The sequence below is a fragment of the Balaenoptera musculus genome, chromosome 18, assembly GCF_009873245.2.
Source record: "Balaenoptera musculus isolate JJ_BM4_2016_0621 chromosome 18, mBalMus1.pri.v3, whole genome shotgun sequence".
Classification (NCBI taxonomy): domain Eukaryota; kingdom Metazoa; phylum Chordata; class Mammalia; order Artiodactyla; family Balaenopteridae; genus Balaenoptera; species Balaenoptera musculus.
Window position 1 is genome coordinate 578,360 of NC_045802.1, and position 13,311 is coordinate 591,670.

Below are 13,311 nucleotides of genomic sequence, written 5' to 3' on the forward strand. Positions count from 1 at the left end.
GGACATGGGTTCAAGCCCTGGTCTGGGAAGATCTCACATGCCGTGGAGCAACTAAGCCCGTGCGCCACAACTACTGAGCCTGAGCTCTAGAGCCTGCGAGCCACAACTACTGAATCCCACGCGCCTAGAGCCCATGCTCCACAACAAGAGAAGCCACCGCAATGAGAAGCCCGTGCACAGCAACGAAGACCCAACTCAGCCATAAATAAATAAATAAATAAATTTATTTTTAAAAAATAATAATAAAATAAATAAATAAAGGATATAGTTCCGTAACTTTTTCCCCCCGAAACAGAACTTTAGAGAACCCAGGAACACTGTAAATTCATCCATACTTCATAGATAACAGAAATTCATTGCCACAGCACAAACAAAATAGTTTAAATGTAGTTAAGAACGTCTTCAAATATATGAATGAATGTCAGGGGAGTCCTTTAATGCTTCTTGTCTGTTACTTTTTAAAATCATTGATACCTCATGGCATGAAAAAATTATCACTGTAATATAAAATACAGTTTTGAATTAATGAGATAAAGGGATGACAAGAATAAAAATACATCCAAGAGTAGTCAAAACTACTATCAACCAACTTTTGCTAGTCTCAATTATGTCCACAATTTGAGTGAAGTAACAGTATAGCATCTAACTACAGTATGCTTTTTTACAGTTAAGTATCAGTCTATGTGCTATGCTTTTAAATTGAAAAGCATGTTATTGATCCACTTCACCATTCAATACACAACTTCAATTTACTCCAGAAGGTGAAAAACGGTCAAGGCTGAAACATAAAAGAAATACATGGCAAGCCTTCTGGTTTTAACTTCACTTACATACATAAGATGTAATTCATGCTTGCAAAAATATACATGTAAAATTTAGGAAATAATTACAAAACAAAAAATAAGAGTGAAAGAAACAAATCAATTACATTGCAATAAAAGATTTTAAAAAGAAGAGTGAAAGAAACAGATCCAAAAGAATGATTTTCAATGGACATTATTTCAAGTCTTCAACATCATCTTCAACCGCTTTTAAGCTTAACACATCATTCAATATAGAAATCACAATTTTTTAATATTATTTCTCAGGTTTCACTCAATCAATAAACAAAAGATGTACATAGTAATATGTAGATGACAGACATGAATGAACAAATTCATAAAAAGTCTGCAAAAGTATTTTTAAAAGTTCAATGATGTATATACATTAAGAGGATATCACCTCTAAATGATCAGTTTAGCAAACATTAATAATACTCCTACCCCTGAGGAGAGCTTACAATATTATAACAACAACAAAAAACATAATTTTTTGGTGAGGACCATTCTGTATTAACCATGAAAAGCTTTAAAAATACGTTGACATTTGACTTAGCAATTTCACCTACAGAAACTTTTCACTAGAAAATGTGTGACAAACTTAGAGATATTCATGAGAAACCTGTTTATAACTGCAAAGACTAGACACAAGCTATTAAATAAATTATGAACATAAAAAGCTTATTATATTTGACATAAGCGAATACGCTAAATGATGAAATGTCAAATGCTCCCCCTCCACCCCAAGTCATGAACAAGACAACAGAAGGCGCTTTCACTGCTGAGTGCTTGGGGTTCAATCCCTGGTTAGGGAACTAAGATCTTGCAAGCCGCAAGGCATGGCCAACGAAAAAAAGAACAAGACAAAACTTTACACTCTGATCACTTCTATTCAACATTACATAAGAAATAAAAGGGGATCTGCCAGGCCAAACTATTTCCATAATAAAACTAAGATTATTTGCTTTTTTCATCGTGTTGGCATCTGCACTAATGGTGCAGAAGCAATGATGGGTAAAACTGCTGGCAGTGGAACCAAACTGTACTAGTAAAATTTTCTTCACTATCAGGCACTTGCACAAAAGAAAGAAAAAGTAGCACCTGTACTTCTGTTGTTCTTCCAACAACAACTGGTCAACACAATTCTGATGCTAACCACCTGGAGACAGCACCAGCCCCCATTCTGAAGGCACAGTCCACAGCAAGACTGCCCTCACTTTACACGCCACCTGGACTTCTGGCCAACTGGCTGTAAATCTGGGAGGTTCCTAAGGCCCCTTCAGATTTGATAATTTGCTAGAAAGATTCAGAGAACTCAGGAAAGCTCTATACTTATGATCAGTTTTATTTAAAGGATACAAATCAGGACCAGCCAAATGAAGAGACATATGGGGTGAGGAAGGGTCCCAATGCCAGAGCTTCTGTGCCCTCTCTCTGAGGAAGCGGGTAGCGTCACCCACCCGGCACAGGTGAGTTTTTACTGAGTTTCATCGTGTGGGTGTGACTGGTGGGATTATTCGCTGCATGTGACTGGACTCAATCCCAGCCTCTCTCTCCTCCATGGAGGCTGGGCTGGCTCAAAGGCCCAACACTCAAATCACACGGTTGGTCTTTCCAGTGACCCTCAGCCTTAATCATTAGTTATCAGAAATCTGATAAATTTCAAGGATTTATTCTCTCTCCCAAGAACCAGGGACAAAGGCCAGTGAAATTATTTATTATGCAACAGAAGTCCTTGGTGAAAAGGTAAAAATTAGTATTAATTTTACTAAATTTCAGCCTCTGACTACATCTTAATACTCTGTATGATGAACAGGGAAGCATCCAGAAGCCACTTCTGTTTCATACCAAAGAACAATGAGAAAGAGTGGAAAAGCACTTGTAAAACTGTTGCATCGCAAGCTGAACTAGCCTTAAAGGAATGACAAAACAAACTGGTTATTGACATTTTCTTAAAATAAGCCTTTCACTTCAAAAAAATAACAGTATTTTTTGCCAATGAGAAAATATGAGCTTTCGAGTGAAAATCAGAATCTTTGAAAACCTGCATCCACCACTGCTAGCGTGACAGCTTTCTAAGATGTCAACATTTAGAAGACCTAGGTAACTCAGTGAATCAACACTTTCCAAATAACCAAAGCACAATGTTACCAAATCATACAAAGGTAAAATTCATTCAAAGATAAATGAATTTTAATGTAATAAAGTATGAAAAGTTCATTATATAGTTTCAGATTTCACACTGTAAGAACTTTAAGAAACTACCACTTATCAAGTTTTGGTGCTGTGTCAAAAGGAAAAGGAAAAAACTATCCATAATTAACTAAAAAGGCTACTAAAATATTGCTCCATTCTACAACCACATATGTACGTGAGGCCAGATTTTCTTCTTATACTTCAAACAAAAGAAAATATTGCAACACATTCAATGTAGAAATAGATTTGAGGAGCTAGATATACCTTGCTGTCTTCTATTAAGCCAGACTTCAAAAAGATTTGTGTAACTGTAATACGTCACTTTTCACTAAATTTCTTTAGTGAAAGTAGTTATCTTTCATCAAAAATATGTCACATAATAATTATTGTTAAATGAATAAATACCTTTTAAATTTAAGTTTTAATTTCTAATATGATAACAGATTAAAAACAAAACAAAAAACTTTGGGATCCTCAATCATTTCCAAGAGTGAAACTGAGACCAAAAAGTTTGAGAACAACTGTCCTATAGAAATAATAAACAATATAAACAAAGACATTTAGTGTGTGGAGTTTCAATAGTAAAAAATGAAAAGCCATATAAATGCTTAAAAAGTAGAGGAATAAATATCTCAGGCAAAGGAATATTTTATACTCACTGAAACTTCTATTTTTAAAATGACATAACATACTAAAATTTAGATTAAATAAATCAAGAGAACACAAAACTAAATACAATATGCTCTAAATTCTATTTTTAGAACCACAGAGGCAAAAGACTGAAAGCAAACAAACCAAAATTTTAAGTTGTCAGTCACTTCTACTTAGTGAGGTAGGTGACAGATACTATTTTCTTATTTCTAACTATGATTTCCTTCAAATGTTCTGTAATATTCTCATAACCAGAGAAAAAAATTAATTTAAAAAAACTTTTTAAGAAAAAAAAATACTAGCATTCCATTAAAACAACAAGTGATTCGGTTCTTAGCTCTAATTACTTTCCAGTCCTTTCCTAAAATTCTAAGTTGGCTGATAGCTAAAAGCACTAAAATGACCCAAAACAAACAAACACCAAAAAAAAAAAAAAACAAAAAACCGAAAAAACAAACAGCACACCAAGTCATGAAAAATCTGCAAAAAAGATTTGCTAAATTTTAAATAACTTTCATTATATTTTACCAGAACACAACTGGCTTCATAAGAGTCTTAAATATACAGGTCTCTGATTTGGGACTTTCCTGGTGGTCCAGTGGTTAAGACTCAGCGCTTCCCCTGCAGGGGTTCAATCCCTGGTCAGCGAACTAAGATCCTGCATGCCGCGTGGTGCGGCCAAAAAATAGGGGAAAAAAACAAATCTCTGATTTAAAGGTAAGAAAGTTTTCCAAATTTAAAATGAAGCAACTAATAAAATGCTGATTTAAACCAAAAATCAGAGACAAGCAGTCTAAAGGTAAACACGTGAAAAGCAAAAATTGAAAGGTCAGGTTATGTAATTACAAATTAAATAAAATTTAATTGTTATGTAATATTACTTTAATCCTTTAGTTCACTATCCATCTTTTTATTCTATGACTTTTACATTAAAATAAAGATGCTAGTAAACAAAGATGGAGGTAGTAGTTATGGGAGTTTTCAATTAAAACACTTCACAGGGCTTCCCTGGTGGCGCAGTGGTTGAGAATCTGCCTGCCAATGCAGGGGACACGGGTTTGAGCCCTGGTCTGGGAAGATCCCACATGCCGCGGAGCAAATAGGCCCGTGAGCCACAATTACTGAGCCTGCGCGTCTGGAGCCTGTGCTCCGCAACAAGAGAGGCCGCGATAATGAGAGGCCGGCGCACCGCGATGAAGAGTGGCCCCCACTTGCCGCAACTAGAGAAAGCCCTTGCACAGAAACAAAGACCCAACACAGCCATAAATAAATAAATAAATAGATAAATAAACCCAAAGTTTAAAAAAAAAAAAACACTTCACATATAAATCACATTGGGTAAAATAGAGTAGACTGCACAGTTTTATTTAGCAAAAAATTCTATTTTAATACGAAAGTTAACAAAAAATATTTCACATATAGAATAAAATAGATATAGGTACTAAAAGTAACAGCCAAAAGATTATTTACTTAGGGTGGAAAGAAAATATTTAGTATCACTTACTGCTTACCAGGACTATGATGAGCTGTAAATCCTCCGTTCTGAAATACGTCTCCTGCCACATTCATTCTACCAGGATTAAAAGGTCCTACTGCAGTCTTGGTCTGTGAAGTTAAAGACGGGGTGTATGTTTGCATATTAACACCAAAGTTACTCGACTGCAGTCCGTTAGCGACATCTCCCAAGCTGGTATTCTATAGTGATGTTATATTTGTAATCATTAAGTTCATATCTCGCCCATCATTCAGAGCTTAATACCTGTTTCTAAGGTTGTAACATTAGTAATATGAATTTCAGAGTCGATTCTGTAGTGATAACACAATTACCCATTCCAGCATTTACCTTACTTCTTGAAAGACTGGAAGTGGAGAAATCCAAATCTTTGGTTCTGTTTTTACTTCCAGGAAGTGCCCATTCAATAAAACTAGAAGAAATTGTCTTTTCCCTTCCATCTGTTTCCATGTCCTCTTCATCATCAATGACAATTGTCTCACTTACACTTCCCTTCTGAGAAGCCAAATCTCTTGAGGAAGGAAGAATTATGGAATAATTTCCTTGTAGCTTTTCATTTCTTGATGCAGCAAATATAAAATTTCTTTGATCAGCTATTACTGGAGCAGAACTTGAAGGAGGTTGTATAGATTCAATAAATACAACATCATCATCATCATCCTCCGCTGACGAGTTTCTAGATCTATTAACTAAAGGACTAGCTGGGTCACCAAATGCTACGTCCATGAAACTAGCTGCCATGGCTTTATTCCCTAATAAAACAGGAGTCTGTTCAGTCAAGTCTAATCCTCCCGCTGAACATTTATCTATGCCAAAGAACCTATAACAGAGAGAGAAAAGAAAAACAAGTTCTAGTATACTATGATCATTGCATTTTATTGCAATTAAATAGCACAAGTGAAATTTTAAATTACTTTATGTGATTTTATCTAAGTCCTTCCTTGAAACAGAAAATTGTTCAAAATAATTCCATCAATTACCAATAACTCAGGGTCCAAATACAATCACTATACTAAATATACTTTTATCTACTAAAATGACTATGATATTGTCCAAACTCTATTTCCCTAGGGTCTTCTGTCATTGTTTTTCAAATTCTCTGCTTCCAACATTAAACGTTTCTGAATCTTTATTTTTTTGTCCTTGTTGAGGAATCACCAGACACTATGCTATAGGTTTTTTATACAAAATTCTGAAAAACCCACGATGTAGATATAATTTAATTCATTTTACAGATCAGGAAACGAATCTGGGTAAGGCCAAATAGGACTCAAAACTCAGGGCTCCAAATTTTTAGGCTCCAAATTCTTAGCCACTTTGTGTTTTATTCAGCAAACACCTCTGTGTACCTACTATGCACTAGAGAATGACAAACGAAAAGGATCCAGCAGAGACATAGTTGGAAGAATCTGGAGAGGTGACCGACCAACGAAGCACAGCTCTGAAAGCAGATGAGAAGAGGAGGAGGAGGATGCGTGCACAGCTGGTAGTGAAACTGATCATGAACAAAAGTCACCTTTATCTCAAAAGTGAGAGGGGAAAAGGTAAGTGTATGGCTGTCCCTTGGTATCCACGAGGGGACTGGTCCCAGGATATCCATGGATGCTCAAGTCCCACAGTTAGCCCTCCGAATCCAAGGTTCCATATCCGCAGATTCAATCAACCCTGGATTGTGCAGTACTATAGTATTTACTGAAAAAAAATCTATGTATAAGTGGATCCGTGCAGTCCAAACCCATGCTGTTCAAGGTTTTGTCCAGTTGTAATTAGAACGTATATAAGTATGTAGAAATAACAGATGGAAAGCTGAGGTAAGTTTACACATGCTGGCTTCAATTTTCTTAGAGGCTCAAGACAGTGAAGGAGGTAGGATCTGTATGGGTGTTGAATAATAAAGAAAAGTCACTCATACAGCAGTCATCATTCAATTTTAAACATCTCATATTGAAATATGCTAAGTAACATTCTATTCTAAAATTTTCCCAACTAATTTTAAGTGATAGTACTTACAGTCATACAATCGGTAATGTTTATTCTTAATAGGTACTATGCCGTTAAATATAGCAATTCAGCAAATGCTTATAAAGGTGAGGCAGGAACTATTCTTTTTCCCATTTTATCCATCAGGAAACTAAGACTCAGAAGATAAGAAGATTAAGTAATCCGCCTGGCCCGCTCAAGTCTCCACTGCTGGAAAGGGTAGGGTCAGGACTCAAATCCAAGAAATCTGACTCTATAATCTATTTCATAGCCACTACATTATATGCAATTACTGTATACAATTTTTTTTAAAATTACTTGTTTTATTAAGATGAGTGAATTCATTAAAACAAAATCAACATTCAAATAACTCTAGTTCAAAGATAAAGAAATAACAAATCTAAGGAACCAGTTTAAAAGGGTTATAAAGGAAATACAAAAATTAGGATCATGGTTAACACTCATCCAGTAAGCTTATTATGTGGTTGATTTTCAGAGAAAAGAGGCAATAATTCAGCCTAAACTGAATTATGAAATATAAGAGCTGTTATATACGAATTCTCTCAGTCCTTTCTGTATTTGAATAAACCTAGAACAGAAAAGAACAATTTTTGGAAAAGAGCTATAGCTGACTCCACAGTACCCTCTGGTGGCTGTTAGGTCCTATCTTAATCTTCCCAAAGAAAATAACAGAAAGAGCATTCTTTATGCTCAGCTCATTGTAGTCATCTATTTCTGATAAAAGATTAAGTATTCACCTATTTTCAAATTCCAGATTGTAAAAAAATTAAAACCTAACCCTAACCACTATTAAAAGTCATTGTGTATACAATTTAACCATCACTTTCTTAATTCCATAAACATAAGACTACAAAAAAGTTTTAACCATTTCTATAATATTATCTAAAAAGAGAAAAAGTTAGAGTTTAGTTAAGACACTGAGCAAATTACCTCACTTCATTAAGTTTTACTTTTCTAAACTATAAACTGCCAATGGGGATAAAAAGGACTCTGAGGTTTTAACTGCGATAAGTTAACTTGCAAGTCCCTAGTCTCTCTCTGCCTGTACATATTACAGAGTGCAAAAAATGTTAAATTCCTCTCCATTGAGAGGGTATTCAGGCAAATACTTTGCCTACACCTTAGGATTTCAACAAGTGTCTAGTTAATCTTAAATATTTACCTAGTCTTCCTGTGGTATCTTATTCATCTACAACTATTTAATGTTTAATTGATCTTCAGTTTGATGCAATGAAAATTAATATAAAATCAAAGGAAAATCCACACAGAGAAGTGCAGAATCTAATGGGCGTTCCCTGGTGGCCTAGTGGTTAGGATTCCAGGCTTTCATTGCTGTGGCCCAGGGTTCAATCCCTGGTCGGGAAACTGAGATCCCACAAGCCTCGCAGCGCAGCCAAAAAAAAAAAAAAAAAAAAATGTCCTAAGAACAGAAAGTTAGGCTGAAACCCGAGCAAGACTCTTAAACGCAAACTATCTCTAGGTTGTGGGTAACAACCCTGCAAAGTTAAGAAGGTATTTAATTACGGGTAAAGACAAGAGTTAACACTAAAACAAAGACACAAATAAGGGTAGTTTGCCCTATTGTGTTTACTTTTAGTAACAACTCATAGCAGTTTTTATTTCCTAAAGGTTGCTACAATTATCTTTTTTTTCAAAAATTACGGTAAAATATATACAACATAAAATGCCATTTTAATCATTTTTAAGTGTGCAGTTCAGTGTTAGTTTTTTAAATATGGTTTTTTAAAGTTGCAAAAATTTCTGCTGAATTCTTAAGTTATAACTGAGTATCATGAATTTTCCTGAGATCACCTTCTATTAAAAAAAAACCAATTGAATAATTTAGTAGCCATTCAATATTCAATTATGTTTTTGTACAATTAAGTAAAACTTACATATTAAAACGAATCAGTTAAAAAAACAGCTGCTAAAATAGAAATGGTGAGATATTAATATGACAAGATTAGTACGTGATGAGAACGGTAAACTAACCTGCTCATGAGTCTTCAAATGTTAAAATCACCAAGAAAGTATTTTTAATTATTTAATTATTGCTTCAAATGTTCATTTTTTGGCCACCTATAAGCACACCTATATTTTTGCGACTCTATAAAAGATAAAGGATGTATGCTATAAAAACTTGTTGAACACTAATGAGTTCTAGGACACGTTCTACGGCACCTCTGGACTTACACTGTCACAGAACAGATCTTTCTTAATATTAAAATATTTATATATTTACATAAAAATAACATCAATTCCAAAGCCAGCTTCATGATAGTGAGATATACTACAAGCATTCCCATTTAAAATCAGAAACAAAATAAAGGTGTATGATGATTCTGGAGGTTTTACTCACAAATGTAATGAAACAGGAAAAAAGAAAAATCAAATGAACAGTTATGACAAACAGCAAGAGACTTACTTAAGTGTCTAAGTACAAAACTACTATCTAGAAATCAATAGCCTGGTAGGGATTAAGACTGTAGACTGATCACACACAACTAACTTCAATCCCTTCTAAAACCCCCATAACAACAGTAAAGTTCCTACTGACAAGGAAAGGAAAAACAAAGAGAAGAAACAAAAGGAACAAAATTTGATAAGCTAAAGAGCAGGTGGATAAGCTGTTAACCAACTCTGCCTGAGACAGCCAACCTCTAAAATCCTGATGGAAAAGGCTGAGAAACATCCTGACTTACGCTGCAGAATCTTCACGAGGCTCAAAGCCTATAAGGGAGCACGTGGCTAAAACAGGAGGATGTGAAACCCCAAATCCCTTCCCTCCCTCCCTCCATTTTGGTGATGTCTTTCCCCACCCTGGCCCAAGCTCTAGACTTTTATTCTTTGGAGAGGAGAGAACATAAGGTCTTTGTCTCAGGTTCACCAGGCACTGGTGAATGCTTCAATAGCATGCATATGAAATGCCCCCTCTCTCCCTTGATTTCCAGAGAGCTGGCATCCAGACTTCTATCTTCCAAGCAGCAGACTATTCCCTGGAAAACCTCTTTCTCCGAAACACTCCTTTCTGTGGAATTAGGAACCCAAAAAAAGGAAAGACCTAAAAATAACGACTTTAGAGATTCTCCATCAATTGGCCAAAAAAGAACCATCCTACAGTGAAGCTCCAAGCTGAAAGTTCCATTCACTCTTCCAATCTATTCTCCATTTCCCAATTCTTAATCATGAGTAGACCTGTCAAGAATTATGAACTATCTGGAAAAAGCTTCTCATAAGAAAAATAGTTGTTAAAAAAGAAAAAAAAACAAAAAACAAAGGAAAGAGAAAAATGCAGGAAAAAGAAAACAGAGAATGAAAACCCACAAACTATCAGTACTCTAGACAGATACATGACAAGCAAAAGACCATATAAAACTAATATCTCTAGTATAAAAAAGAGCTTTTGGAAATGAAAAGCTTAGCAGAAATGGAAAGCTCAGTAAAAGGGTTGAAAGATAAAGCGGAAGAAATATCAGGAAACAAAACAAAGATAAGAATTGCAGCCACCATTAACAATGTGTGTGTGTGTGTGTGTGTGTGTGTGTGTGTCCCACATAACTTATGGGCTAGGCGATTTACAATTTTCATAGCAATCGGGAAGACAGACACAATTTACTCACTTATAAAATGTGCATAATAAAAATGTATTTAATTGAATAAGATGTGCATTTATTGACTCTTATTTAGTTTGCACTTGCCAAAGTAATAAGAGAGCAGAGATGTAAACCCCAATTTGGCTGGCACTAAACCTAGTCCTTTGCACACTGCGTTCAACTATGCTAGGAACACGCTGCTGAGAAAAATGGCTTTTCTAAGTGGTAACACCTGAGTCAGTGACTTGATCTCCTGCCAGTCTTTTAGTCCCCGCTAGTTCCCTTTCCCTATGAAGGTCCCTCATAGCTCTAGCATCCTACCCACATCCCTTCATCTCACAAAACTATCAAGTAACGTGAAATATCACCACTTCAGATATCCTATGAACATGACCCAGTTGAAACAATATCCATTCCTAAAAGCTGTCTAACTAACGAAGTGTGCTGTGACGCGTAACAGCCTACGTGCAAAGCCAAGTTTGTCAAGGATTTACAAGGGCAGAGGGAAGGCAGGAACACTACTATGAGAGATGCACTAATCATAGGTTTCTTTTTGATGACCAGTGGAAAACTGATCCGAAAGGGCAAAACAGGCAGGACCTAAGACTATACAGAATCCCAGATAATACATGGAGAATAAGATTTAGAAAAAAAAAAAAAAATCATCATTTTCAGACTCTTAATAAAATTATTGATTCAGGCAAGGATTGGTGTTAAAGCCATTAACTGAACAGCTAACAGAGCACTAGACATTTTATTGTACCAAAGTGAACAGCACATAGGTTACTTCTCAGTAACAAGGAAACAACATATTAACTTCATAATGGAGGCTGTCACTACCAATTCCGTGGTCAGTCTCAGAATCACGGCTAGGGTGAGAACTAGATTATCTCCTCTTTTTTTTTTTTTGAAAGACTATCTCCTGACGTGACCCTGGCTAGAGGGCTGTCAGGGTGCGTAAACACAAATCTTCCTCAAAGAGACGACAAACGCACACAGAAGTATCGCCTCCATCGACCTGACAACAGCACATTCAGTAATTTTTCTTAATCCAGCGATGAAGAAAAAAATTATTTCTATCCATAAGCCAAAAAAAAAAAAAAAGCTAGCCCGAAAGATTGAAAACGGAGCTACCTTTAACTCTTGTTTTAGAACCCTGGAGAATACAAGCGGTGTAAAATGTCAGCGCCCGCTCCCAGCGCGTTCCCAGGGATCACCCTGGCCTGGCTCTGGCGACAGGGCCCGCCCCAGAAACCCGCTCTTCGCCTGCAAGGTAAGAGAAAGGCAAGCGCCACGGAGGCGCACCCTGGCGCGGCGCTCACGGTACTCGACAGAAACGCGGGGACAACTACTCACAGTGGCGACGCGGTCCTCCTCAGCTTCGGACACACGTCCACCAGACTGGCCTGAAGGCGATTCCTGGTCCTACAATGAAGAACGACAAATGATTTAGTCCTAGCCGAGCTGGACGTAGCACCGGCTCATAACCACCAGCGAGACGGAGCAAAGGGACAAGAGGTCAAGGCGTCTCCGCGCTCTCCCCCCCTCCCCCACCGCAATGCCGCCGAGACGCCAGGTACAAACAGCAAGGCCCCGCCACGACCACACGAGACTACACGGTCCCTACGAACAACAGGAGGGAGGCGGAGGGCGAGCGCAGCCTGGACGCCAGCGGGGAATCCTATCCCCCGATTCTGCCCACCCTCCGCCGTCCCCGTCGCGCCGGGACCCACTCGCGGGCAGCTCGCGTCGCCGCGGGGCGGAAACCCCCGCACTGGCCCGAAGCCCGAGACCTGCCCGCTCCGCGTCCGCCATTAGAAACTCGCCCAGATAAACTGTGACGAGAAGACGCGGCGCGCCGCGGCCCCGGCGGCAGAGGAGGAGACCGGCGCGGGCGGCCCGCGCCCTCACCGCCAAACTTGGGGACCTCGCGCCGTCGCCGCCGCTGGGACGGTGCGAGCGCGGCCCCGAGCGCCCACGGAGGCGCCCCTCCCCCCTGCCCCCGCCGCGGGCGGCCCCTAGCGACCCCCGCCGCCGCCGCCGCCGGCCGCCTCACCCGGCCCTCGCGGCCGCGCCCGCACTCCCGCAGCCCGCGGGCCGCCCGCCAAGGCGCCTGGGACATCAGCGGAGCCGCCGGCAGCCCGAGGCCCCGATGCGGTAGCGGCGACGGCGGCCGCGCCGCGGGGCGCTTGTCCCGGGTTGGTGGGAGGCTCCGGGGGCCGCCCTCACCCATCTCCGCCTCCCGGAGCCTCCGCCTCCGCCTCCGCCTCCGCCTCCGGAGGCTGCGCCGCTCCCGGCCACCCCCACTGTCGGCGGTCCTGGGCTGGAGACTCGGCGGGGACAAGCCTCACCCGGTTCTGGCTGCGGCTCCGCGGAACGAACCTCCCCGCCCCCAGCCCTCCCCCCCCTTGGGCAACAACCGCAACTCCGCTCCGTCCAGTCCCGGCTTCAGCGCGGGTGAGGAGGCGGACGCTGCGGCCCCGGCGTCGCGGCGCGGCCCGGCAGGCCCCGCCCCCCACGCCCTCACTGGGGGCAGGAG

At 39.5% G+C, this 13,311-nt stretch overlaps 1 protein-coding gene across 1 annotated transcript in view; it reads right to left on the minus strand.

The window, feature by feature from the left end:
* ZMYM5 (zinc finger MYM-type containing 5) overlaps positions 1–13,005 on the minus strand; it is a 33,676-nt gene extending 20,671 nt beyond the window's left edge. Inside the window, exons 1-4 of the mRNA XM_036832035.1 lie at positions 12,506–13,005; positions 12,129–12,197; positions 5,509–5,998; positions 5,177–5,270 (exon numbers count right to left, since the gene is read on the minus strand). Of these exons, the coding sequence (XP_036687930.1) occupies positions 5,177–5,270; positions 5,509–5,998; positions 12,129–12,197; positions 12,506–13,005 (1,153 nt within the window). The remainder of the gene's footprint in view (positions 1–5,176; positions 5,271–5,508; positions 5,999–12,128; positions 12,198–12,505) is intronic.
* Positions 13,006–13,311: the final 306 nt, after the last annotated feature.